The 27,657-nt window shown below is 45.4% G+C and overlaps 2 protein-coding genes across 6 annotated transcripts in view; both read left to right on the top strand.

Moving 5' to 3' along the window:
• SERPINI2 (serpin family I member 2) overlaps positions 1-27,657 on the top strand; it is an 86,197-nt gene that overhangs the window by 49,778 nt on the left and 8,762 nt on the right. For all 5 annotated transcript variants that reach the window (XM_084847446.1, XM_084847447.1, XM_084847443.1 and 2 more), the window contains 4 exons: positions 2,314-2,509; positions 8,548-8,645; positions 10,648-10,734; positions 21,294-21,383. In XM_084847446.1, the coding sequence (XP_084703572.1) occupies positions 2,314-2,509; positions 8,548-8,645; positions 10,648-10,734; positions 21,294-21,383 (471 nt within the window). The remainder of the gene's footprint in view (positions 1-2,313; positions 2,510-8,547; positions 8,646-10,647; positions 10,735-21,293; positions 21,384-27,657) is intronic.
• Positions 1-27,657, top strand: part of WDR49 (WD repeat domain 49) — a 275,211-nt gene that overhangs the window by 238,793 nt on the left and 8,761 nt on the right. The window contains exons 21-24 of the mRNA XM_084847441.1: positions 2,314-2,509; positions 8,548-8,645; positions 10,648-10,734; positions 21,294-21,383. The gene's annotated coding sequence lies outside the window, so the exon portion shown is untranslated. The remainder of the gene's footprint in view (positions 1-2,313; positions 2,510-8,547; positions 8,646-10,647; positions 10,735-21,293; positions 21,384-27,657) is intronic.

Genomic DNA, 27,657 nt, shown 5'->3' with positions numbered 1-27,657 from the left:
TGGCCATGTTCCCTTTCCCGCCAACCCCTCATCTCTCCAATTTATATCCCAGTACATTGCTCATCCTCTCTCCCCTGTCCTATAAATGTCCCCAGTAGAACAGGAGAGGAAGAAATGGTGGACAGTGAAGGCTGTGGTTTCATTCAGGTTTCATTCAGAACCTGTCAGAACTCTAAAGGAGCTATCCAAGGTGCTGAACCCATTTGTGGGGATAGGGTTCAGCATCTTGGATAGCTCCTTTAGAGTTCTGACTGTTTCTGACCGAAGCCTGGAGTGGATTCACTGCCTCACTGACATCAGAACCACCAGGCTCCTCTAGGTGGCAATGCTGGCTGCATAGATGGAAGAATGGCTGAGCAGCTTGCAACCGCCTGGCGCCACCTCTTTGCCACTGCCCCCTCCTGCTCCCCAACCATCTTGGCAACTGCCTTACCATGCTTCCTGGCACTTGTGGGCCTGCTTGCATCTCCCACTAACAAAAATTTAAAAGTCATCCTCCAATAGGTAGAGGTACCAGATAATAGGGACTGTTCACAGTAAATGGAAACTGTTGGAGTTTATACAGAAATAGAGTGTAGTTTTCTGCTTAGACTGAATCAGTATGATGAGGCAACTTCCTGTCTTCCCAAGTAAGTTCCATTGAGTTCACTTACTCCCAGGTAAGTGTGTATAGGATTGCAGCCGTACAGATCTGGCTGATGTCAATATGCAATTCTGAGCCCAACTTTGTCAGGACTTGTACATCAGGGCCTCATGAACCCAAAGCTACCATTGTCACAGTCACTTATATTGGATATTCCCCATAGCAAATGACATATTTCTTCCTGCACCATTTTAAGCATCCTTTCTTAGTTTTGTGTTTCTTTTAATCTCTTTTAATCCTCTACTGGCAGTGCACTCCCCACAGTGAACCCCAGAACTGGAACATTCATATAAAATATCATGTTAAATGTATTTTATTTTGCATTTCCTCCCCTTCCCCCTAAAATACAGATGGCTTTAAAGAGAAATGGCGAAACACATCAACGATGGTTTTGTCAAAATAGTAGAGCTGCAACAATGACATTCCAATTAAATCATCTGTTCCAGTACATGACAAATAATTTCCAAGTGTCAAGATCTCAGCTTGTTATTTCCCTCTCTCTGCCTCCCTTCTCTGAATTTAACCTGATGTATTAAAATAATAATGTACAGAGCATATCAAACTCTATTTAAAAAAAAGAAAGAAGGACTCATAGGTTTCAATTTAGTAGCCAGCTCACTCCTAACTTACAAGGCACTAGGGCAGGAGTAGGCAACCTGGTGCCCACAGGCAACAATGTGCCCCTGGGCAGCTTCCTTGGCAGCCACCAAGGTGCCCTACCCTTCCTTTTATTTTTTTTTAATTAACACATTTTGTTACCATGAGCTGCTGTGAAATGGGTTTCTGTTGGTGCTGAAAACTGTGGGTTCAAAGGAATTGTTTAGTGTGTTGGAGCACAGCCACCACCTCTGCCTTGTGCTAAGTCTTTTGGGCAGGTTACTAGTCCTTTGCCATGCCTCCCATGGCAGCCATTTTGTGGTGGTGCCCAGGGCTGTTTTTCAAATTGCCATTGCCAAATGTTTCCAAGAAGGCTGCCTCCCTCTGAACTAGGGGATCTTGAACTAGGGACACTGGCAACAGGAGGTCCCAGATGCCCACGCCTGAAATCTCTGCACTGCTATGCTCATCAAAGAAAACAGCTGCTGTCTTTCTCTCTACTGTACGGTACTGTGCTTCAGTGCCACCACTGGAGATAGCCACAGGGCAGTAGTGCAGCCAATTCAGCTGGGGTCAGATGACACAGGGGAACCAATAAGGTTCCACCTGGCCCTATTAGCTCTGGCTTGGCTCTGGTTATTCAGGCCTGCTATTCAGTGAGTGATGCTCAGGCTTCCACTCTTGGCTTCCACTTTTGGCTTCCACTATCACCTGGTCCCTATTCCACAGATTGGCCCAACAGCAGCAAGGTCTTCCCACTGCAGGAAGGCTATGCCTCCCCCACCTTGAGTGGCCATGTGTGAATCACCAAAAGAGAGGACAAAAGAGGACACTGATTTGTATATGCTAATTTATACGTATAGATGCAAATTTAGAAATAGTTATTACAATTTAAATAGAAATATAGTATGTGTCACCATAGTGTGGAAGACTGTGACCAGGGGTCTTGAGTGCCTTGGTTGGTCTGCTGTCCAGATGCTGGCTGGGGAATGCTGGAAGTTGTAGGACTTCCTTCATGCATACGATTGTGCCCTAACTGGTTTTCTTTCCTTTCTATCTATCCCTTGTTTTAGGCTACTTTTCTGACCATAACGTGAGTTACCAAGTTTTGGAGCTGCCATACGAAGGAGAGGAATTCAGCTTTGTTCTAATCCTTCCCACAGAAGATGTGGCTATAGAAGCAGTAGAAAAACTCATTACAGCTGAGCTGATAAAAGACTGGTTTGCTGGGATGAAAGAGGTTGACGAGGTAGAAGTCAGCCTTCCAAGGTGTGTAATGAACTCCATGGTGGTCTGGGCTTTCTCATTATCCCTTTTGATCTTCAATCCTACTTTCTGGGAGAGTTCAAGAATTAAGACAATGAAAAGGGCAAACTGATTTACTTGACTGGGGAGCTTTGCACTTATCTAAGCTAATGGCAGTTTATGCTTAGTAATTTCTCCAGTGTGTGTAAGAGAGATGAGGGCCTGCATTACAGCTAATTTTGTATTAGAGGTACAAAAGTTCTGTGCTGAGATGCACTGTGAATAGGGTGAGATTGCCAAAAAAAAGAGAGAGGAAACGCATCACCCCAAAAGCCCACCAGCTGGAGCTCCAACGGGTGCTTTGGCTGGGGACTGGTGTTAAACAACAGCCATGTTTTGGTCCCACAAAATGAGAAACATGCTCTGAGTGTCCCTAGTCCCTACTTTTTCATATGTATCATCTTCCTTGTTTAGTCTTTTAAGAGGTTTTTGCAGATGCTTTTTCAAAATGTTAGTGTGAGTCATTAAAAAGTTGACATTTATCAGATTTCAGCCCCCTCTCTCCCAATTTTCTAGCAAAAGCATTCAAATGAGTGGGAGCTATGTAACTTGATTCTAGTGACTGTGCACGTAAATGATCACCCATGGACACCAAATGTATATATACTGCTTCCTTCCCTTCCTTATGATCTAGACAGTCAATGTGGCTGAGTGGAGCTTGAGTTGCAGCTATAACTTTTGCATCTAATAGCAAACTCAGGTGGTGAATTCTGATGGAAATGGAACCAAAACCAGCCACTGATACAAGAGGGCAATATGAGCATGCTCCGGGAAACCCTGAGATTTATCAACACACACGTGCGCACGCACACACACACACACACACTTTTTAAACAGACCCTAGGGTGGCAACCTAGATCAAGAAGGGAGTAGAATGCCCAGCTTCAGTGTCTATAGCATCATGGCGGAGGGATTGGTTGGCTGACTGGACCTCTGAACAGGAGTGCTCCTATTAGGGGGTGAGGAGAATACATTGCAATGCTCTGTTGCAGGTCTCAATTGTTCCTTCTAGTTCAAACTCAAGTAGTTGAGTGCCGACAGGACTGGAGTCCAAGGAGAGGCACGGTCAGCCACTGAGGAACAAAAGGGAGGGAGGAGTATCAGCATGCTCGGCTGAACCCTGAAGTATGATGGTGTTCTAACCAAGAGGAGTAGCTATACCCAATGGCCTCCAGGATCTATGGAATGTAAACTACCATTTGAAAAAACAACAGAAAACTGATGGGTTGGGTGTTGGGAAATTATTTGGCTTGTTTGAGCCCCTTATGGCTTATATTATGTTGTGTTATATTATATTGCTTATATGTATCTTGCACAAGGGCATAGCTGGCTGGCTGGCTGGAATCTTGAACAGAACACTCCCGTTAGGGTGAGAGGATAGATTGAAACATTTTGTTGTAGATCCCACTAGGGATGTATGGATTGTGTAAAATCCATTCCGTCTGTGTTTCACAAACTGTCAGATGCCTTTCGTTCCACAGCCTGCCTATCAACAGAATCAGTTTTTTTTTAGTTCCTGAATTTGTGCAAATTTGCAAATGCGCAAATTCCCCCCAAATGTGCAAAATCCCCCCAAATCAAACTTTAGCCTATAGGGAAATGCACATTTTTGGGTTTTTAAAAAGTTTTTGCATATTTTTGATGACAACATTTGCAGGAAATTGGGAAAGTTAGAAAAACGGTCCGCAAGTCAGTGGAATCTGCCCAACAGCGGGTTGGGGCAGGGGAAGCCAGTCCGCTGCGGAATTCTTCAAAATTGGATTCATCAAAATCCGAACTCATTTGGTTCCATTGCGGATTTATTCTACATTCCTAGGTCCCAGTCTCTCTATAATACGTGCAACCCATTGTAAACATACTACTGCAGAATAAATTAGGAGCAGATGGAGAAAGATTTTCAGCACAATGTAAATGCTGAGGGTGTGGGGAGCTTAGATAATTATCCTTCCTGTGAAAAGAGGGGCATTTCAGCAATATAAGAGCATTTTTATTTTCATCTGTGAAATGTTGGAGGAAGGGATCTGGACATATAGAACAAATGAGGCAGTACCTTTCTACTGACCAATTCATCTTTAAAAGGTGGGGAAGCAGGAATTAAGGGCACGTTAGTGAAAGAAATCATCTTAGCTCTAATGTAAAATATAAGCAGAGAAACACAACGTGTGTCTATAACAATATAATCTAAGCACTCTTATATTACAGTCAAGGCAATTTACATTTCTCACAATACAGCTAATAAAATTGACAAAATGTGGCTGTCATAGCCATAATATACCATCTCTAAAGAAATAATCCGAATATAGTAAATCTGCTTTACATAATTTAAACGGCCCAAACCAAACTTCATTAAAATGCCATAAAATCTTCATAGACAAACATGTATATATTTCCCCCAAGAATTAACATGACAGTTCTTATCTCTCATCTTATCTCTCACATTAAGGCTTATGAAGGTTACTATCTACTGGAGCTACTGCAGAGCTAAAAAATAAAGGTCATTACTTGTCATGGCACCTGAAATGGGTAATCACCACAAAATACACAAAGAGAGAAGATACAACCTTAGAGCCAACCCAAAATATAAGCACAACCCCCACCCCCCAACTGATGGGGGCAGTCTCCAAGCTGTCCTGCAAGCCAATGGGACCCACCACTAGCACAACGGGGAGCTAACATTTCTAAAAGCAACGCGAAACAAGCACGAAGGCTCATTTCTGGAATGGGTGAGGTCAGGGGAGCTTGCAGAACTTGTCCTGTTCTGGGAATGAGTGTTTTCGTTTGTGTCCGGGATTGCTTTTAGAACCACTAGTTTTCTATTGTGTGCAAGTGGTGGGTCCTGCTTGAGCAACAGATCAAGCCAGAGAGTAGCAGCAGTACTGGACACTGCCTTGAGTCCAGTGCAGGTAGGTGGCTCCAGTGTCAGTACGGCGGTAAATCCACTCTGGGTTTCAGTCAGAACTCTAAAGGAGCTATCCAAGGTGCTCACTTTGGATAGCTCCTTTAGAGTTGTGACTGAAAACTGGAGCGGATTCACCGCCCCACTGACATCGGAGCCACCAGCCTCCACTGCCTGAGTCTATAACCATTAAGATTGTGTTTTGGGTAATTTTTGGATCCCTCTTCAGAAATCAGTTTTTTCCAGACAGCCATTTTGATGGCTGGATGAAATTGGAGAGGGCCAAGGCCCCATACCCCCTTTCCCCAATGGCATACTGCAAAATCCCATTGCTACAGATGCTCTAGCAATCTTTTGTGGAGGCCAGTGCTGTGCTGAAAATATCTGGGGGAAAACCCATGCAAAAGTGAGGAAACCAGGGGTTGGTTGGGGAAAGGGAGTGGGGCCAGGAGAAGGGGCATGGCCACCTGTGGAATCCCAGAGGGCCAGATTGGAGCTCCAGGTGCCAGCTGGCCACAGCTGGCAGCAATAACTCACTGGCTGATAACAGGGTTGTAAACCAGTCCAAGGCTGAAAAAGGAGGCTAGAGTGGGGAACCTTACCAATTCAATCAAATCCAAATTGATGTGGCAAAGAGAAGTCCATTTTCTAGTCAAAAGTCCAAAACACAGCTGAGGAACACGAGCAAGGCTGAGGTTCGGGGTTGGGGTTGAGGCGAGGCTGCTGAGATCCGGTGTGTGAAAACAACGTTGTTCTCCAGCAGCCTTGCCCCGGCCTGCTTTCTGCTTTTAACTGCGGCGTTCTGAAGCAGCTGCTTGCAATCAGTCCTCTGGCCTCTGGGAGCTTCTCTGTCTTAAATGGACAGAGGCTTACCTATGTTCTTTTTAGGGATGGCAGAGAATTCCGCCACGGAGTCCAGTGAGGCCGGATTCTAAAGAATCCGTGGCGGAATGGCCTCCCGCCCCCCCCCCCGCGGAATCCCCCGGGATGGAACTTACCTGGGGCGAATGCGGTGGATGCGGCGGCGGCGGTTCTGGCAGTGGCGGCGGCGGCAGCGGCGGCTGGTCTCCTGGCCGGCCATGGCTGGGCTGCTGCGGCCGCCATTGCCATCCTTCGAGCTGTGATAGGCTACGTAAGAATTTATGTAACCTATCATGGCTAACCCCCCACCCCCAAAAACTCAGCATACGCAAATGGCGGCTGCCATTTGCATTCCCTATTTTTTGCTGTAATTGCCTACATAAATATTTACGTAGGCAATTACGGCGAAAAAAAGGGAACCGCAAATAGCGTAGTGGGCGCTATTTGCGTTCTCCCCCCCCCCCGCCATTTTATCCTACGTAAATATTTACGTAGGCTTTTACGGCGAAAAAAAAGAAATGCAAATAGTGCCCACTACACTATTTGCTGTTCCCTTTTTTTCCCGCCATAATTGCCTATGTAAATATTTATGTAGGCTAGAACGGCGAAAAATAGGGAACGCAAATGGCGGCCGCCGTAGCCGCCACCATTTGTGTACACCGTTTTTTTTTTTTTGCCCAGCCGTGATAGGCTATGTAAAGACTTACATAGCCTATCACGGCTGCATGGCTGGACACAAATGGCGGCCACACCAGCCAGTCCGCGGCCGGAAATCCAGCAGTGGACGGCCCTGGCCAGCTGCTCTGTGGAGCCACCGCGGAGCAGAGCCGGCCAGACAGGATTCCGGGGGGAGGACCGTATCACCTCCCCCCCATCGAGGATTCCGGGGGGAGGGACGGAGAGCCCCCCCCCATGAACAGAATCCACGAACAGGTAAGTCATTTTCGTACATCCCTAGTTCTTTTACATGCAGCTGCCTTCGCTCTGCTGGGGTCGGTGGAACTTCACCCTCTGAATCCTCTGGGGAGGCTGCAGCCAGACATGGAACATCCACAGGAGTGGAGGCTCAGGCTCCTTCTGTGCTGGTCCCTTCCCCCAGGTCCAGAGCCTGCCATTTCCCTTCATCCTCGGAAGAGTCCGAGGGAAGCGTGACACCAGGTGGGCTGGATTTGGCCACAGGCCTAAGGTTCTGCATAGGGGTGTATGAGCCCCACTGAACTTCGTGGGGTGGTGGAGGTGAGTGGCCCGTTCTGCCATGGACTCGGGGGAGCCGGATTCCTTAGAATCCAGTCTTATTGGAGTCTATGGCGGAATTCTCTGCCATCCCTAGTTCTGCACCCCTGATATAAGAATTGGCTTCTCAACACAGTCAGCAGTCCTGACCTCGTGGATAATAACAAACAAGGTGTCCTGTATGTGGATACATAATTTCCACAACTCAAATGTTGCTCCAGTCATGGAAATGGCTGCTTGCTCTATCCATGCAATAAATAAATAAATAAATAAATAAATAAATAAATAAATAATAAAAGGTGCACACAACTGCCTCCATGCATTGAGAGAATAAGCAGAGGGGGGCATGCAGGCTAGCTCCACCCACCCTTGGAGCTGTTTTCCACCTCCCCCGATGGACATCCCGTGGACATTTGTGAGAATGAGTTCTCTGTGGGCACAGATGTATGTGGGGAGAGCTCCCACACTTGAGAAGTCACCGTGCTCAATCAGGGTGTCTCTTTGAGTCTAGGTCTAGGAGCCTTTGTCGGGATGGGGAGGCAGTGTGGGATTCTTGTATTGGGTGGGGTTTGCCTGCAAAGATCTGAGAACCCCTCTGTGCTCTCAGTGAATGCACAGAAGGGTTCGTGTGAACCCTCTTATCCAGGAGAGACTGGTGGCCCCGATTTCAGTGGGGCTGTGAATTCACTCTGGGTTTCAGCCAAAACCAGTCAGAACTCTAAAGGAGCTGTCCAGGGTGCCAAACCCAATCCCCAAAATGGGTTCAGCACCTTGGATAGCAGAGTTCAGAGCCATCAACCTCCTCCTCTGCTCTTAATTATCCACATTGTGTACCAGGAGACAGTCAGGACTGCTTGTGTGCTGCAGCAAACCTCTGACATGAAGTTATGACCCAGACCCATGCTGAAATCTTTCCTCACTGAAATGAATGGGACACAAAAAAGGTGCTTAAATTTCGTGGATCCCACTGGTTTCTTATAGACTCCACCTTCTCTAATTTCAATTCCCACAGGTTTACAATAGAGCAAACGGTGGACTTGGAAGGAACTCTTCAGCAGCTCAATGTTACAGAGATATTTAAAAATGGATGTGACCTTTCTGGAATAACAGGTGCTTTGATTTATTATGCACATACTGCTATTGTGATAATTTTATCTCCCTTTTCATTCCTTCTTGCCTGCTGTCATAAACGTGCTGGGTTTGTATTCTGCATCAGAATCTTCACTTACCTTACCCTGGACTTCAGATGAGAGATGAGAAAGAAGTGTATTCAGAATGGAACTACCACAGAATTTTTGTCTGAATTGAAATTTGAAACAAATTTGGGGTCTTTCCTCAAGTGGAACATCTGAGGGATTCTGAGGGAAGCCAGAAGGAACCTGACAGAACTAATTATATTTCTTAGTATTATTGTTCACACCCCTAATTTTCCCCAGATTTCACTCAAAATGAATGTCAGTTTTCCCTCAGGGAAAAAACAACAGCATCTAAGGAATTTTCAAGGAAACAAGTATGGCTTAAGAAATAAAATGATAGCAAAGTCAGCCTTGCAGCTCACTGAGTGACTTTGGGCCAGTCATTATCTTTCAGGGCCAAATTAGACATTATGCTAAATGTGTCACTTGTTGTTACTGCATCTTTTTTTTTTTTATTAACAATTTAAAGCAGGTGAGGCCTTCCTGCAATTATCATCCTTTTTAAACCCTTTCTACCCCACTATGGCACCGAGGCTAGTAGCATGCGTGTGTGTGTGTGCACATGTGTGTATTTGTGTATTTTTGTTGGGACCTGGCAAGGGAGGAAAGCATTAACACACCCTCCCTTATCCCCTAAAGTCCTAATGGAAATCCCCCCCCCCATACCTGCTATTAATTTTTTTTGTTGGTTTTAAATGACAGAACAGGAAGTGATGAGTTTAGTGCCATGCAGTTTGGTCCTCAGTCCAACCAACTTTGCATGGCTGTTTTAAGGATAAAATGGGAGATGGGGGAATAACCCTGTATGCTACCCTGAGCTGTTTGGAAGAAATGCAGGGTAATTATGAAATATAATGGGCCAGTCACTATCTGTCAGGGCCAAATGACACATGACACTAAATGAGTTGCTTGCTGCTTAAAAAAAAAATAATAATAATAGCAGGAGTGTGTGTGTGTGTGTGTGTGTGTGTGTGGTTTGGGGGGGACACCATGGTGCATGGGAAGAAGGTTTTAACCTTTTCCTCTCCTGCTACAGACCTGTCAAAAATCCCCCCCACACACACACAGCCTGCCATTAGGCCCTGAAGGGAAGCTATTATCTATTCAAATGTGAAAGTAGTATCAGTAAGACTAGTGAGGGGTGTTTCAAATTTCCCTAGCACAGATATGGGCTTAAAATGGCAGCCCAACTATTCTTAGTCCAACTATTCTGGTGGAAATCTGCAGAGGTGAGGCTTTTCCTGTGGGTGCCATGTGCTAAAAGTGTTTGTGAGAAAATATCTAGTAAGTCACATGATCCTGAAAAATACATGACAATGGCATTGAACTGGGATGTGGTGTTGTGCTGTAATGTGGGGCCATGCAGTACTCACATCACAAGCCTTGTTTCATGTACCCACAAGGGGCAGTATCCAACTGTATCAATCCGCTAGTAGAAACAAGGTTCTGAACAATGCACAAGAGGAGAATCCAACTGCAGTTACATTTGTGTACCTGGTTGTGCAACCAGTTGCGCATCATGCTTGCACAACCATTTGTGCAACTGGTTCCACATCACGCTGGCACAACTAGTTGCACAAGCATAATGCACAAACACTTGCATAACAGAAAGATTTGGCGGAGCTCCGCTACTGCTATTTGAGTTTGTGGAATGAGACCATTGAATACTGCTAAAGAAGTTGATTTTAACCTCAGAAGGATGTGACCTGCCTTCTTTCTCTGCAGTTTTAACCCAAATATTAACTGTTATGAGGTGAAGTGGAGAAGGATAAAGTATAGCCCTACTTTGAACAAAACATGTGTCGTGTCCCCTCCCCTATGGCCCCGCCCGTAGGAATTTTATAGGAAGGAATGAAATTAATCACTGCAAATTTGTCACATATAGGCTCTTCTTTATCCTTAATTTCTTCTTTCAGAGGCTGCTGATGCATACATTTCTAAGGCCATTCAAAAAGTCTGTATTGAAGTAAATGAAGACGGAAGTGAAGCTGCAGCATCTACTGGTAAGGCCATGACAGACTTCTTATTCAGACAAATGCTAATCTAATATGCCTGAAATATTTTATTCTTAGCTATCATGCAGGATGACTATCAATGTCTAGTAGTCATGATGGCTATATTACCTCCAGTATCAGAGGCAGTATTCCTCTGCATGCTGGTTGTTGGGAAACACCAGTGGGAAGATGTTATTGGCCTCATGTCCAGCTTGTGGGCCTTCCAGGGGCATCTGGTTGGCCAATATACAAACAGAATGCTGGATTAGATCAGTCTTTGCTCTGATTCAGCATGGCTCTTTTTATTTTCTTAACTGATGTTAGCTGTTGACAATTGACTCTCATGGGTTGTACTTTTGAATTGTGTACATATGGGAATGCCACAAAGATTCATTCTGGGACAGGGATGGACAATCGTGAAATCAAGTGGAAATGTTGACTGTGGATATGCAAACACTTTCCCTTGGGTAGGAAATAGTACTTGTTTTCTTTCATTGTTAAGGGTGGGCTATTCCATTGTCAATGGATACCTTGCTTTTCTTAGAAGTTTTAAAACTGAAGCAGCTTGCAGCAAAAACATAAAGCCATCAAATATCATAATGAACAAAAAATGGAAAATTCAAATTGAAATCCAATTTCCTTGGTTCAAATTGCCATTCAGCATGAGCTAATGAAACAAAGCAGGAAAAAAAGAGAAAACAACCCACACAAAAAAGCCCAAATACCATGTTAGGTAGGTCTAGCAGCCTTCCTGGAGAGCCAGGTTTTAACTTGGAAGCTATAGGACCAAAGTGTTGGGGCTGATGATGACACTCCCTGTGGAGGGGAAACCATAAGGTTGGTGCCAGAGCTGAAAAGGCCCTGTTCCTAGTAGACACCCATTGTGTCTGTGTCTGTTCACATGATCTACACATGTTATCTGAGAGGGGGCGGGATCATCCCTGTTGGCACTATGTCCTAATGTTTAGGTGCTCTGTTGCACAGTAGAGCTTCCACTCATATGTGTGTTGGTTCTGTATAGGGATGGGGGAGAAATTCATTTGGTTCACATTCTAATGTGACCGTACCTAATTTCACACTTCCAAACCAATATATGAATGCCGACTCTGGTATCCTTTGAAAGTCTCATTTTTCTGAATTTTCCAGTGGAATTCTCTAATCAAAAAATGTGAAGAAAAATGTGTATATTTGGTGGAAGCACATAGAAAAATGTGTATGTTATTGAAAATAATGTACAAAATGCATTATATTGGGAAAATCACTTGCAAAAATTGTGTATAATAGGCAAGATCGCCTACAAAATGCATGCATTAGGAGAAATGTGCACAAAAATGCATACAGATTTTCATGTGAACTTTTTTTTTTTTTTTTTAAATCTCAGTGGTCAAGACAAACCAAACTTAAGATTGGAAAAATTCTCAAAGTTTGGGATGAACCAAATGTAAGACTGGGAAAAAGAGAAACTGAGAGAACCCAAAATTTACAGATTGTCTATCCCTCATTCTGTACACATGATCCTGCTATGTGCAAGGTTCTCAACTGTGTGTTAAGACATAGAACATATACACATGCTGGATCTTTCAAACTTTTGGCTGACCATGTTCCTACCGCCAGGAGCACAGACAGCACTCACAGCAGGCACATTCATTCTCCCTTCACCCACTTGTGAATATGGCATGTCTAATCATGCTGGCACATATTTGGAATGTATTTTGCACCGATGTAAAATAGAAGGGGAAACTTACCCCAGTAATTTAAGAAATGGTCCTCATTTGAGAAGAGATGCTCATTGATATTATTTCTTTAGCCCTCTGTTTCTACTTGGCTGGCTGATAATTTAGGAAGAACATATTTGCTCCAAGTTGCGAGGTTCTAAAAGTCAAGACCCAGAGGAGTCATTTGTTAATGACTTCAATAATTAATGATTTTGTACCCACCCAGACACATTGGGATACATTTAGTTCTTCTCAGCAGTCTGGAGCAATGTAAAATATGTCACCTGAATGTCTATGATCTTAAGGCTGCTATCTTATTCGTGCTCCCATTGGCATAAGCCTAGGGACGGAGCAGAAATCCTCCATGGACTCCAATGGGGCCGGATTCTTTAGAATCTGGCCCCCCGGAGTCCATGGCAGAATGGACTGCTCCCCCCCCCGCCACCCTGCGAACTAAGGTCAGGATGGACCCTACCTGGTGCTGGCCGGTCCGGGTCCGTCCTCTTCATTCCGCAGCCGTCCGCTGCCGGGCTGCGGCTGCAAATGGCATCCAGCGTAGGAGACGCCATTTGCATCCCTGTCATGATGGGCTATGTAAGTATTTACATAGCCAATCACGGTAAAGGGCAGGGATGCAAATGGCATCCCCTATGCCAGACGCCATTTGTGGCCACAGTCCGGCAGCCGACAGAAGTCCGGCTGCGGATGGCCCCGGACGGCAGCTCTGTGGACTCGCCGCAGAGTGGAACCAGCTGGGGAGGATTCCAGGGGGAGGGACGGATTGCCTCCCCCCCCAGCGGACCCTGGAGTGGACTGGTAAGTGGGGTTCGTACACCCCTACATAAGCCCCACTGAATACAGTGGCACTTACTTCAAAGAACCTATACAGAAGACTGGGGGCAGTATCCAATACTGCCTCCACGCTACTGGGACCTCCCACTTGCCTAATAGGAACCCAGTGGTTCCCGAAGCAATCAGAAATGAGCCGAAATACTCGCTTCCGAAAGGGTGCAGATCAGAAAAGCTCACAGAAGGGAGGTTCACTGACCGGCACAGTTCCAGAAACAGTTTCTGCACATTTCCAGGATTACTTCAAGAACACAACTTCTCCGTCGTGCCGGGGCTGGGTCTTGCTCAGTGGAAGCAGGAGAGGTGGAGCAGCCCCGTTGGATACTACCCTAAGCTCTCACTCAATCGGGATGCAGTCCGTTGGAATGTCTTCTGCAGAAACCACACCACATATCCCAGGGTTAGGCAATGTGGTGCCCTCCAGATGGTGTCCCATAAGCCCAAGCCAGTGGGGCCAATTGTTAGGGATTATGGGAGCTGTAATTAAAAGAATCTGGAGCACATCAGGTTGCCTACCCCTGTTATATACTGCTAGTGATTTCAGTTCTCTGAGTGCTGGTCCTTATGTAGCCTTAGGGCAAGAGAGTCTTTGGTGAGAGGTGAGTTTGCCTCCTCCCCTAGCTAATTTTCAGCATGGGTTTTTCCCCCCCGCTCCCAATACAAGCTTATGGAGTGATTCCTCATAGGCCTGTATAGGGCCTAGGGTCCTTCCAGATGGAGGGCTACTAGTGCTACTACTTAGAAGGCATTCTTCAGGTTATTTATTATTTATTTATTTAAAATGTTTGTATCCTGCCTTATATCATTAAGATCTCAGGGTGGCATACAGATAAAATCAATTTAAGCAGTATAAAACAATAAATATTTTAGGGAGCAATCCTATGGCCACCAGTCAGTGGCTAGACGGCCATAGGATACGTCAGGTTCCGGGAACCGACCTTGAAGCCCATTCTCCAAGGTTGGTTTCCTGAAAACTGACCTCCCTGCCCCTGCCCCCGCGCTGCCTCTCAGGCAGCTTGGAACAGCTTCATGCTCTGTGCTTGGAAGAGGAGAGTGGTGCGGCAAAAATGGGGCATTCCAGGGGGCATGCTGGGGCAGGGAAGGCAGAAATACCGGTACAACACATTCTATGTGTCATCTGGCAGCCACTTCCCCTGCTCCTCCTTCCTGTGGCTAGACAGCCAAAATCGGCTGTCTAGCCGCAAATGCAGGGTGGCTGAAGCGCGGAGGGAATGATCCACTCTGTGCTTCTTCTGCCCTGCATTGGATAGGCGGTCGTCTCTGAGTTTGGAGATGGCTGCCTATCCTGATAGGACTGCATCCTTAAACACCTAAAAACATATTAAACCATTAAACAAGCTAATACCAATCAAAATCGAAAACAATAAAACAGTTAAAATAGTATGCTACTTTAGGGAATGTATTTAGCCTTCACAGGCTTTGGTTAGAAGCCATGTTTTTACCTGGTGCTGAAATGAGACCAACGTCTGCGCCAATCAGGCCTCCAAGGAGAGGGCATTCCACAACTGGGGTGCCACCGCAGAGAAGGCCCTCTCCCACGTCCCACCATAGTTTATGTCTCGCACTGGTGGGTTGCAGAGGAGGGCCCCTCTCACAGATCTCAGTCCTCAGGCAGTCATTCCATCTTTTTCACCTTAACAATTATTTTCTGCAGTAAGGGGACAAAAGATGGGGAAAGTGGTGGGAGAACATGGGATGGTTATGAATGGAAGATGATGACATCTGGCCCCTGCTCCATGTCTTTGTGGGTCATTGGGCAAGACACCCTGAATGGGCCCCTCCCCCTCCCTTCTCACTGCCTTAGCCACCAGCCATTCTTGCTCCTCCTTCTCCTCCTCATCACTACCACTTGCTCGCTTGACAGGCAAAGAGCCACTGAGCAAGTAGGAAGTGGCATCTGCTGCTCCCCCTTCTCACCACCACCGTTGTCCAGGCCAGAGTAAGAGGCAGGTGAACAAGGAGGTTGCAAAGGTGAAGGGGAAGAGGAAGTTCAGGAGGCTCTTTTTCGTAGGTTCCTGCTGGAATGTGGGCCCTCAGCAGGTAGTGAATCATGCCTACCCTTGATGCTGGCCTTTTGTTTTCCTCCTGCAAATTCTGTGAATGATGCAGGGCGATGGCAGAATAAAAGCTTCATCTGGAAGCACCCCTAGTCTGTGGTGTGCCTGCGTTGCTGATCATTTTTGTACTGCATCTTTGTATACAAGCAGCATGAGGAGTGGAGCAATTTATAAAGTCACGTTGCAGATTATTAGTTCATGGGAAACTGATTAGACACTGGTTTTCTTTTCTTTTAATAGTGCAATCCACTAGTATCGTCGTGCCTTAAAAGAAAAGCAAGCGGATTTTTAAACCACTTTTCTTTAACACATTTTGCCATTTACACATCCCATTTTAAACTTTTGGTTTGATAAATGCCTGCAGGGAAGGTAATAACTATAGTTAAAAGTGAATATCATCAGAAATATGTCCTTCAAACGAGTTTCAAAATGGAGAGCTGTATCTTGAGATTTCAACTTCTTCAGCTCAGTGCATCTCTAGCAGGTTATTATGCTTGATAGCTTTTGCTAAATCCCTAAAGAACATACCATATTATAAAACAACGGTGTAGCGTATAAGGATTTCCCAGTAATGGCTCAATTGCCTTTTGATGATTTGTAACTAAAGGGTGGGGGAAGACTGGAGTAACTCATTTTCCACTTGCTAAGAGCTCATTTGGAACTGTAGGTGATCTGAAAAATGAAAGGCATTTAAGAGGATTTAACATCCGTTTCTCTTCTGCGTTGTATTTTGGATACTGAACTGATGGCACATGGGGGTTTAATCTAATATAAGAAATCTTCTTTGTAAAAAAAGTATAAAACCGTGTTACATCACCATGAGTGTCCCTTTTGGCCATGAAACTGATGTACAGCTGCTATGTGGCGGGTGAATGAAGTAGATTCTAAAATGCTTTTGCTGCTAGAATATCCCATAAGCTGATGGGATGGAAGAAAGCTCTGCAGACTGCAAACAGTTTAAGCAAGTATTTTTAATCCACCCAATAACCAATGTTCTTTGGGTGAAGGAACTTCCATGTAGCAGCTTAGTTCTTCTTACTATTTTTTGATATGGCCAACATGGGCCCTTACTTGACTGGGTCTTTTTTGGCCATTTTGTATTTTAGGTATTCACAATGCATTGGCCACATAGAATCATAGAATAGTAGGGTTGAAAGGGGCCTATAAGACCATCGAGTCCAACCCCCAATGATGTCAAAGATGTTGTCTATATGGTTATTATTTTGTAGAGCAGGGATCCCCAACTTTTTTGGACCCGTGGGCACATTTGGGAATTTGAAACTGCTGTGGGCACCACCACAAAATGGCTCCCATGGAGGATGTGGCTAGTCACATAATGGCTGCCATGGAGACTTGGCTAGAGGCTGGGCGGGAGGAGGAAATAGCAATGCAAAGGGGTAGAGGGAAGAGCAAGGCTGGGGTGGAGTGGGGGAGAAACAGCAAGGTAAATAGGTGGGGAGAGAAATAGAAAAGCCAGAGGCTGAGAAGGAGGGGAAAACAAGAAGGCAAAGGGGAAGAGAAAGATCAAGATTAGAGGCTAAGAGGGGGAGAAACACTGAACCAAAGAGGGGTGTGTGTGTTTGTTGGTGGGGTGGGAGGAGATAGCAATAGGCAAGGCTGGAAAGGAAGAAAAAGAAGACTGCCCTAACATTTTTCAAGGTTTTTATTTAAAAAAATGTTTTGAAGGGGGCAGGGAGCGAAGAGCTTCATGGGTGCTGTTAGAGCTCCCTGCAGGTGCCGTGGAACCTATGGGCGCCGTGTTGGGGACCTCTGTTGTAGAGGGGGAACATTCCCTTCTGCATCTTGAAAACTATTTCCCCCACACATTGGCCATTTACCTCCCAAACATTTGTCATTTGAAGAGTGAGTCCATTTTATCCTTGCAAAGTCCCAGAGATCCTTCATGCCTTCCCCCTTTCCTGTATTTTCTGGAAACCTGTACTCAGTGGCAGCTGTACACAAATCATTACCATGCCATTGAAAGTAGTTCATGTCCATATTCATCACTGGATGACTACAAGCACATGCAAACAGCTGCATATGTGAATGGGTTACCACAGATGTTGGACAACAGATAGAACATGGTTTGCTTTTGATCTGTATTTGCTTTTCTCCTTCCCCCTTCCCATTCCTTTTTTCTTTGTGTTGTGAATTTTAGACTGAAAGCCTGCAGGCAGGGAATGTCTTGTGTGTGTGTGTGTGTGTGTGTGTGTGTGTGTTTAATTTATTGATCTGCAAACTGCTCTAGGAGCCCTTCTGCCTGAAGAGTGGGGGTAAAAATGTGCTAATAGATGGCTAGACCGATGTTCATATCAGCTCACATAATGCTTTTTAAGGGAGTAACCTCCTTGACTTGGATTCCTGCATTCTGGCTTGGATTCCTGCATTCTGACTTGGATTCCTGCACTGAGCAGGGGGTTGGACTCAATGGCCTTGTAGGCCCCTTCCAACCCTACTATTCTATGATTCTATGGCTCATCTGCCACTTATCAAGCAATCAAGTGTAGAAATCAAGCAAAGTCCATGCACGTATGAACCGACTTTTAAAATCTTCACTCAGCAGCTGGTTTCTCTGCAGAGATCCAACAGGAGGGGCTGAATGTGTCAAAAGCAGAGGGATACAGCGTCTGTGGTTGCAGTAGCCTGGAATAAAGGAGTCCCAACTAGGTCTTGGCTTCTGTGTGGTGCACCCAGCCACTGTTAGACAGTGGTGCAGCTAGGTAATTTTAGACCCTGGACTTAATACAATTATGGGGGTGGGCTTTAGATGGGCATGTGCATTTCCTCAGTTGCTAAGCACACAACTGACATTTCTCTTCTCCCCATTTCAGCTGCCATTCCATGCTTTCAGCCACCTGTCAGGGATGCGCTGACTTGGATTCCTGCATTGAGCAGGGGGTTGGACTCGATGGCCTTGTAGGCCCCTTCCAACCCTACTATTCTATGATTCTATGATTCTTTCCAACAGTTTCTACATTCCTGACATGTTAGGACAGCCACAAAACTTTTTGCCAACCCCAATTTTTTAAAATAATAATACTCTGAACAGGTACTGTTTTGCATTTGAAACTCACTGAAATCATAGCACCATCATAACTGCAGGAATAATATAGAGTTTGCTTCTGCTGTTCTGATGCCCTTATCACCTCCCACTCTCTGGATGGTCATTCAGGGATGCCCTGAACTGCAGGATGCCCCAGTATCCAGCCCTAGCTTTTACTACTGCTGGTAGCATTCTCACCTTGGAAAAACATTTCTTCTTCAGCCAGAAGATCATACCTTTAGACATGTCAGGCTCTCCTGTCCTTTCCAGGCAGCTCACGGCTTAAGAAATGTAGCTTGTTTCAAAATGATACTTATCTATAAAATACAGAGCTCTAGCTCCATAAAATTCTATGGGACACATAAAATTTCATAGCTCACTTGGGTTCATAAGTCCAACACTGAACTGCATATCTTTCTTCCCAAGCCCTGCAGTCCTAGGGATGCCAGAGAAATCCGCAACAGACTCAACTGAGCCTGGATTTCTTGTAACCCAGTCTGCAAATTCCACACTAGACCAGAATCTGAAGGTCAAGTGGATTCCGCAGGCATGGAATTTCCCCCCACCTGCAATTTCCAGTTTCCAAAATTTAGTTGTATGCGTGTGGGGGGCAGTATTCATCTTACCGGCAGTAACTAGGGATGGATGGTCTCACTTTTGTCTGTGCTTGCCACCCATTTGCCGAACCACTGCCTGCCCCTGTTCACCTGTAATGTTGTGTAAATGGCCTCTTTACAGCTGCCATTTACACAACATTACATTTACAGAGAAGCCCAAGCTGCCATTTTTTCATAAATGGCAGCTTGCCAAGGGATCGGGTGGCTGAATACTGCTCGCTGAGTGACAAATGGCGACTGTCTGTGGACTGGGATCCAGGAGGCTGAGTGGGGAGGAGTCCACTGGACTCCACCCCTATCTCAGACTCCCACAACATCCCTAGCAGTAACATAGTGAGCTTTGTGAGGGAGTGTGTGTGGGGGATTAGAATGAAGTCTCTCTGTTGGTGGACCTCCTATATCCATAAAAAGACCTGAGGTCCTTTCATGGGCATTCCCCTAAGTTCGTTGACTTGGAGACTGCCTGTGTCTTTCAAGGAAAGAGCCCTTTCCCTTCATCTTTGAAAGACACTCAGGCAATCTCCCAGAGAACACTGGGAGATTGTCAACACTATGCACCAACACAGAGACTTCATTCTAAGACACACACACACACACACACACGCACACACACGTGCGTGCCCACTATGTTACTGCCAACAAACAGAATACTGCCCCCCACTGACACGCACATACAACTACATTTATTTTAAAAGTTGCTTCTTCTCTAGCTTAAATTGGTGTATTTTTTTTGAGGGGGGGATAATCTGAGTCCACGGGTTTGCAAATGGTGGACCGGAAAACCTAACCCAAACTGCAGACCTCACATGGACCGGATGTAATACAATCCTAACATCGGTATACACTCTTTAATTATTCCCCCTGCTCATGGTCAACACCCTTGCTGTTGATCAGATATGATGCCCTGGTTTTACCTTTGATTTCTCAAGTCTCCCCTGCTCCCTGTATCAGATGGGTGCTCAAGATGTGTCACACCTCCTAATACCATGTAGCAAAAATCAACCCCTTCCTTTGTGTCCCCTTGGCTAAAATTCCAGTTCATCTGGTCACCTTCTCACCATGACTACTGTATGGATACATTTTCTCTCCTTAAATCCCTTCCTTTACCATTGCATCCATCTGTCAAAGCTCTCCATGGCATTGCCCCATCTTCCAGGCCTTCTTTCCTGAAAGATTCTTGCCCAGTAGGACAATGCTTCATTTTGGGCTGGATCATATAGCTATGACAAGGTTGGCCAACTTGTAGCCCTCCAGATGCTTTGGCCTACAGCTCCCAACAGCCCTAGTTAACATAGCCAATGATGAGGAATGCTGGGACTAAGATGCAGGCCAAAATGTATGGAGGGCTGCAAGTTGCCCACCCCTGACTTATCATTTTTATTGCTAAAATAAAGGTTTTTTTTTTTTTTAAGGTATGCCATTCACATCCCACATTCAAACGGCTGTTTTTTTCTCAGTTGGAAAATTGCTATGTTTGAGAGAATATTTGATTAACAGACAGTCACAGGGCCAAACTGATCCTGCATTGGCCTGAGTTTTACAGTGCATTCTTACTCAGAAGTAAATCTCACTGTGTTCAGTGAGGCTTACTCCCATTTACATTTGCACAGGATTGCAGCCAGGCAGTGGAAATTATGCATCTTTTATTCTGAACTAAGTTCCACTGATTTCAGTGGGATTGACCCTCTAGGAAGTATGCAAAGGGTTGCAGCCTTAGAATGTGAGTGCACCACTGCCAGTTATGATCTGAGGCAAGGCAAGGGGACCATTTAGGCTTTGAAGTGACCTAGAATGGCATCTCTGGCAGTCATGATGGCTATATGCTACCTCCAGCATCAGAGGCAGTATGCCTATGTACATTAGTTGCTGGGGAGCATGGGCAGAAGGGTGTTGTTGCACTCATGTCCTGCTTGTGGGCTTCCTGTGGGCAGCTGATTGGCCACTGTGTGAACAGAATGCTAGACTAGGTAGGCCTTTGTTCTGATCCAGTATGGCTCTTCTTATTTTAACATTTGAGGGCCAGCTTAGTCCAGTGGTTCCACCAAGTTAACCTATGAAGCTGCCTTATACAGAGTCAGACTATTTGTCCTTCTAGGTCGCAAGGGTCTTTCCTGTCACCTGCTACCTGATCATTTCCACTGGAGATCCCAAGGACTGAACCTGGGAGCCCTTCCGTATGCAACACGTGTGCTCTACCACTGAGGTACAGCTCCTTCCCTTGCTTGCAGTGACCATGTTTCTTTGTTTTTGTGACCATATCTTGCAGGCATGCACTTGGCAGTCATCATGAGCATATCACACCACCAGTTTGTGGCTAACCGACCGTTCCTGTTTATCCTGAGACATAACTCTACAGGTGAGTGGAGAAGCAATATATTTGTTAAGAGGGGAGATGAAGAAAATGGCAGGTCCTAATAGAAATCGTGAATGCTTGTATTTGGACTGAAGTCGCATCCTCTAATGTTGTTGTTGGGACAGCAAATTTGCATGTGGGACAAGGGCTTGGAGAGAGAGCGACCACAGAGCAGAGGGGTCTGAGGCCAAGTTCTCCATGCAGACTGAGCATCCACAGCCTATTGTCATGATGAAAAGCAGTTCCCAGATGTGTTACACTGCAACTCCCATTCCCAGCTATTGGCCATACTCCCTGGGAATGATGCGAGTTGCAGTCCAACACATATGGAGGGCACCAAGTTGGGAAAGGCTGGTGTAAAGGATCCTTGAGCACATCTTCAGTTTATCGGCTGCTCAAAGTGTGCATTTGTCTTTGTTCCGCGCATCACATCACGAGCTCAGAAATGTATAGAATTTGACCACAGATTGCGTTTAGGTCCACGCTTGGTTCCAGGAGGTGCAAACGGGTCCAAAATGAACAGAAATGATTTCCTCGTACATCCCTATTCCAAATTCATTGCATTGAGGTGGGTGATACCATCACAGGTGAAAAGGGATGGAAGGAGGGAGAAGGTGGTGATTGCGGTCTGTTATTTTAACTGCTAAATGGAAACATAAACTTTAAATAGTAAATAAATACCTGCTAACTAAGGCATTTGTGTGTTGCTTCAGTTCCCACAGAATGAGGGGAGAATTACATGTAGGATCCCAATGTCAGATGTGCCACTGATGTGCCAGGCATTTGTAACAGAGAAGCAACCACAGGATGGGGGAGTTACTCAAACTTTGCCCACTCACCTGTTTTGTTCTATAATCCCTGGCTCTGCCTGCTTTCCTCTGCTTGACTGGCAAACATGGCTCAGAACCCCTCAGGTTGTGGCAAAAAATACTGGGGTGAAGTGGGGGTGGGATACTGAGTAGTGCAGCTCAGGCTGGACCTTGGGACCAAAATCTAGGGGCCCACAGCCCTGGTGCCCCAAAATGATGACCCAGAGAGCAGTGGCAAACAAGTCAGCCCCCAGTCTGGCAAACTTGATGTTAGTCCTGTAATCATGATGGTGCTATTAAAATGCAAAGCTGCACAAAGCTGCTGTATTTCTCTCTCCCCCGCTCTTTCTCTTTTACTAGGATTGGCAAACAGTTTTGTTGCTGTTGTTTTGCTCCAATGCATCAGGAATGTAGAAGCCATTATAAACCATGGAATGGCAGTGGGGTGGGAGGGAAGGGAAGAGAAATCTTAGTTGTATGTGTGTGTTCTTCACAATTGAAGAAATTCACAAGGCTGTCTACAGCCTGCCCTTGCCCCCGCCTAGTAAGACCATTACATCAACCATCTAAAATTACCTAGTTGGACCACTGGCAGGGAGTGCGATGGTATGTGGGTAGCATGATAAAGTTCCCATGCCACTTCTATGCAGATATCCCTGATTGCCACTGCTTTGCATGTTGGCAGCAAACACAGGACTGGAATCCCATGTTTGATGCTGAATGTGTCGTTCCACTATGAACATGTTACTCACCTGTAGGACGACTGAGTGCAGAGGAAGGAGTGGGGTCATGCAGCTGGCCCTGCTCCTCCACATCATATGGCTGGGTTAACTCTGTGCCCATGTGAACACCAGAAGGAGAACTTCCTATTTTTGAGCAGCTGCATCCCTACTGCGTGAGCCTACTGCGTGAGGCCCTATGCATGAGCAGCTGCACACACACAGTGGTTCCTCTTCAGGTGTCCACAAGACACAGATACTGGGGGTGGGGATAGACCAGCCACACAATGTTGGCGTGGGGGCAGAGGTGTGGCCTTACTCTGTCTGTGTGTGATTTCCTTATACATGAGCAACACGTGCATATGTCTACCATGAGAGCTAGAAAGGAAGTACAAGTGATAAATCTTTTATGGGACCAACCTTCCCCACTCCTCTCTATTTCACAAATGCAGCCATCTGGAGTGCACTGACTTACCAGCTTAGGTTTTTATTTTCTTAACCAGTCGGCAATGTTAATTTCTGACACTATGAATATTCCCTTGAGAGAAGTGGTTGGCTCAGATGCCTTGGAAAATAATTTTTTTTTACAAAAGAGCTAACACATTGTTTTCCACAGCTGGCAGTCTTCATAATCGGATTAATCCAGCTCAGTTGGTAGAACAAAGAATGTGGGTCCTCTTTTTTTAGTTGCCTTTCGATATGGCAAGAGCTTATTAGCCCACAAAATCAAAACTGCTGCTCTTCCATTGGGCAAAGAGAGCCAAGAAAGAAAGGGGTTACAGAAGACTGCTAGAGGCAGGGGAGCACAGAATGCTGATGTTGGAATAGTGATGACAGGGGATCACTGTCCGCCCAAGACTTGAAGCTGAGGACAACTAATTTGTCCTTAAAGTTTTACAGAAGTTGGTAGGCACAATAACAGCTCTGGATGCATCAGAGAGCCTTGGGTACAAACAAGGGTCACAAAGGAGGCAGAGATGTTGGCTAGTGGCCAGGTGGAGCCAAAGAAGTTTTGTTTTAGCTTGGGTCTCTTGTGTATAAAAGACTATCATGTTCACGAAGTTTAGTAGTAGAGGGTTTCATTCTGTTAGAAGCTTGGCCTGATTTGCTCTGCTGCTTTATACTTTTGGCTTATTTATTTATTTATTTATTTATTTATTTATATTTATTAATTGCCCATCTGGCTGGTCACCCAGCCACCCTGGGCGATGCACAACAATAAAACAGTTAAAACAATAAAATTGCGTGGCGGAAGCTCATTAAAGAGGGGGCATGGTGGAGGTCCATAGGGAGGGAGTTCCACAGAGTGGGGGCCACCACAGAGAAGGCCCCCTCCCTCGTCCTCACCAGTCTAGCTGTCCTGGCTGATGGGACAGAGAGAAGGCCATCCAAGGCTGATCTTGTTAAGCGGCCTGTCTGGTGTTGCTGGAGGCGCTCCTTGAGATAGGCTGGGCCAGAACCATATAGGGTTTTAAAGGTCAAAACCAACACCTTGAATTTGGCCCAGAAACCACTGGTAACTAGCGCAACTCCTTCAGCACTGGAGTGATGTGATCTCACTGGCGGCTGCCTTTAATCACGCGAGCTGCTGTGCTCTGTACCAGCTGCAGCTTCCGAACCATCTTCAAGGGTAACCCCATGTAGAGCGCATTACAGTAGTCTAAATGAGAGGAGACCAGGGCATGTACTACCAATGGGAGCAGATGGTCAGGAAGGTAGGGGTGGCAGCTGCCGTATCAGATGGAGTTTGTACAGCGCTGTCCAGCTCACAGCTGACACCTGAGCCTCCATGGACAGCTGGGAGTCTAAAATGGCCCCCAGGCTGCGGACCTGGTCTTTCAAGGGTAGCCGTACCCCATTCAACACCAGGTCAATATCCTCCAACCTCCTCTTGTCTCCCACCAAAAGTACCTCGGTCTTGTCAGGGTTCAGCTTCAGCTTATTCCTCCCCATCCAGCCACTCACCATCTCCAGACATTTGGACAGGGATTCTATGGCCAACTTTGGTGAAGATTTGAACGAGAGGTAGAGCTGTGTGTAACTCGCATATTGATGACACCACTTTTTAGCCAGGGAGCTATCTCAGTATGACTCATTAAAATTTCCCAAGCTCTTCACTTTCTGGATCATTCCAGCTGCTAACTTCTGCTAACAGCTGGTTGAAAATTCACCTTGGACAGTTTCACACGTTATGTAGCCGTGTACCCTGATGTGGCACCAAGTGTACACTTGACAGGGAACTGCAGCCAATCCAACTCCTTGACCTGTATGATGAAAATATTTGAGACAGTCACACTTTACAGTAGCCCTGTTCATGCACTCTGTCTCATGCAAGTCCAGTTATGTGAGTTGGGGGAGAGTGTGGAAGCACTAAATAGCTCCATCCTCTCTGTCATGTCCCCATTGCCTCCATACATTGGAGGGATGATTGTCTGCAGTGGGCAACTACTGGATTCGTGTAGGCTCACTGCTCGATTTTGAATCCTGATCCTACAGGGTTCTAAATTGCACAAGGAGCCCACATGAGTCCAGCAGGCTCCACAGTGTGATATTCATCCCTCCAATGTATGGAGTAGCGATGAGGGAGAAACTCATTCAGTTCACATTTTAATGCAAACTTACTTAATTTTTGCAATTTTAAACCACTATGAGAATTGAAACTCAGTTATCCTTCAAAATGCACTGGCTGCCAGTCCATTTTCTGGCCCTATTCAAAGTGCTGGTATTAACATTCAAAGCCTTTAACTACTTGAAGCCAGGTTATCTGAAGGATCGCCTCCTCCGGTATGTGCCTGCCTGGACCTTAAGATCATCCTCAGCAGTCCATCTCCATGAGCCTCTGCCAAAGGAAGTGAGGAGGGTGGCTACTAGGTGGAGGGGCTTTTCTGCTGTGGCACCCCGGCTGTGGAATGAGCTCTAGTAAGGTTCGCCTGGCACCTACATTGTATTCCTTCTGGCGCCAGGTGAAGACCTTTTTATTTTCCCAGGCATTTTAGCATTTTAGCTTTCTAGTCTTTTAGCTTTGCTGTTTTAAATCTGTATTTTAAATCTCTGCATTGCCGCTAGGTTTTATTCTGGTTGTATTGTTATATTGTGGTTTTAATGCTTTTATATTTTATATTTTACTGAATGCTTTTTGGTTTTAATTTTTGTGAACCACCCAGAGAGCTCCAGCTATTGAGTGGTATAGAAATAAAATAAAAAAATAAAAAAAATAAAACATAAATAAAATTCACACTTTTCTGAAATTTGCAGTGGAGTTGTGCAATTTAAAAATACATACAACAGTGTACATATTAGAGAAAATAATGTTCAAGCATGCATTACATTAGTAAAACTACTTGCAAAAATGTGCCTATTAGGCAAAAATGCATACAAAAATGTATGTATTAGGAGAAAAGTTCACAAGAAGGCTAATGAATTTTCATGCAAATTTTTTTTTTTTTTAAATCTCAAAGATCAGGATGAAATGAACTTAAGCCTGGGGAAATTCTCAACGTTGGAGGTGAACTAAACTTAAGATCGGGAAAATGAAAAACCAAAATTGACAGATTTGTCCATCCCTAGCATGGAGGATGATGGGGTGGGTGACAGGGATGTGACAGTGGCGGCAGGGCCAGCAAGCATGGTCTTTCTCTCCTGTGACTGGAATTATGTGAGGGAGCACACATAAACAGGGCTATTGTCAGGTCTGCATGCAAAGTCTGAAGAGCCTGTGATGGGGAGAATTTGCTCAGATGACAAGTGGCAACGCTTCTGTTCCAACAAATAATTCCACAGTAGTCACAGCAAGCAGGAAACAGGAGGCTGTTACGGCTGCTACTGTATCTATTACTTGTAGGAAAAAACACACCTTGAATAACTGTTTTATGATTTTGGCTAAAAATCAAAGTGTCTAAATTAACCTGCTGCTTTAAATTGAGGATTAGAATAAGTGACTGTTCGTTCTGCGGAAATAATATTGGCTGCAATACAGAAGAGGAATTGCTGCTATTTTTAACACTTACACAATCAGTATTTTTGTCCCTAGACCCCACTGTAACTAAATCTAGTTGTGCCAGCGTGATGTGATGTTGTTGTTCAGTCGTTAAGTCGTGTCCGACTCTTCGTGACCCCATGGACCATAGCACGCCAGGCCCTCCTGTCCTGCGCTCTCTCTCGGAGTGTGCTCAAGTCCATATTCATTGCATCGGTGATGCTATCTAGCCATCTCATCCTCTGCCATCCCCTTCTCCTTTTGCCTTCATTCTTTCCCAGCATCAGGGTCTTCTCCAGTGACTTTTCCCTTCGCATTAGGTGGCCAAGATATTTGAGCTTCAGCTTCAGTATCTGTCCTTCCAGTGAGCAGTCAGGGTTGATGTCCTTTAGGATTGACTGATTTGACCTCCTTGCAGTCCAGGGGACTCGTAAGAGTCTTCTCCAGCACCACAGTTCAAACGCATCGATTCTTCGGCGCTCAGCCTTCCTTATAGTCCAGCTCTCACAGCCATACATTACTACTGGGAAAACCATAGCTTTGATAGTGACCCAATATTCCCCTCTCCACTTTCTCAGGGGACAATTGGTCCTGTGAAAGTGGTGGTGGTGGGAAGACAATATTCAGTCCAGCCTCATCTAAAACACATTTTAAGGGTGCAGGCCATGGCTGGTTAGGGAATGCTGGGAGTTGTCGGATTTTTGTTGTTGTCTAAACATGCATAGGATTGCACCCTAAAATATATTTGACACAGGTACACACTACAGGGAATT

Source organism: Heloderma suspectum, chromosome 3, assembly GCF_057233095.1.
Source record: "Heloderma suspectum isolate Gila_16-S chromosome 3, 16-S_ref, whole genome shotgun sequence".
Lineage (NCBI taxonomy): Eukaryota > Metazoa > Chordata > Lepidosauria > Squamata > Helodermatidae > Heloderma > Heloderma suspectum.
Note: the sequence above shows the minus strand (reverse complement) of the source record. Positions and strands in the feature narration are given on the sequence as shown.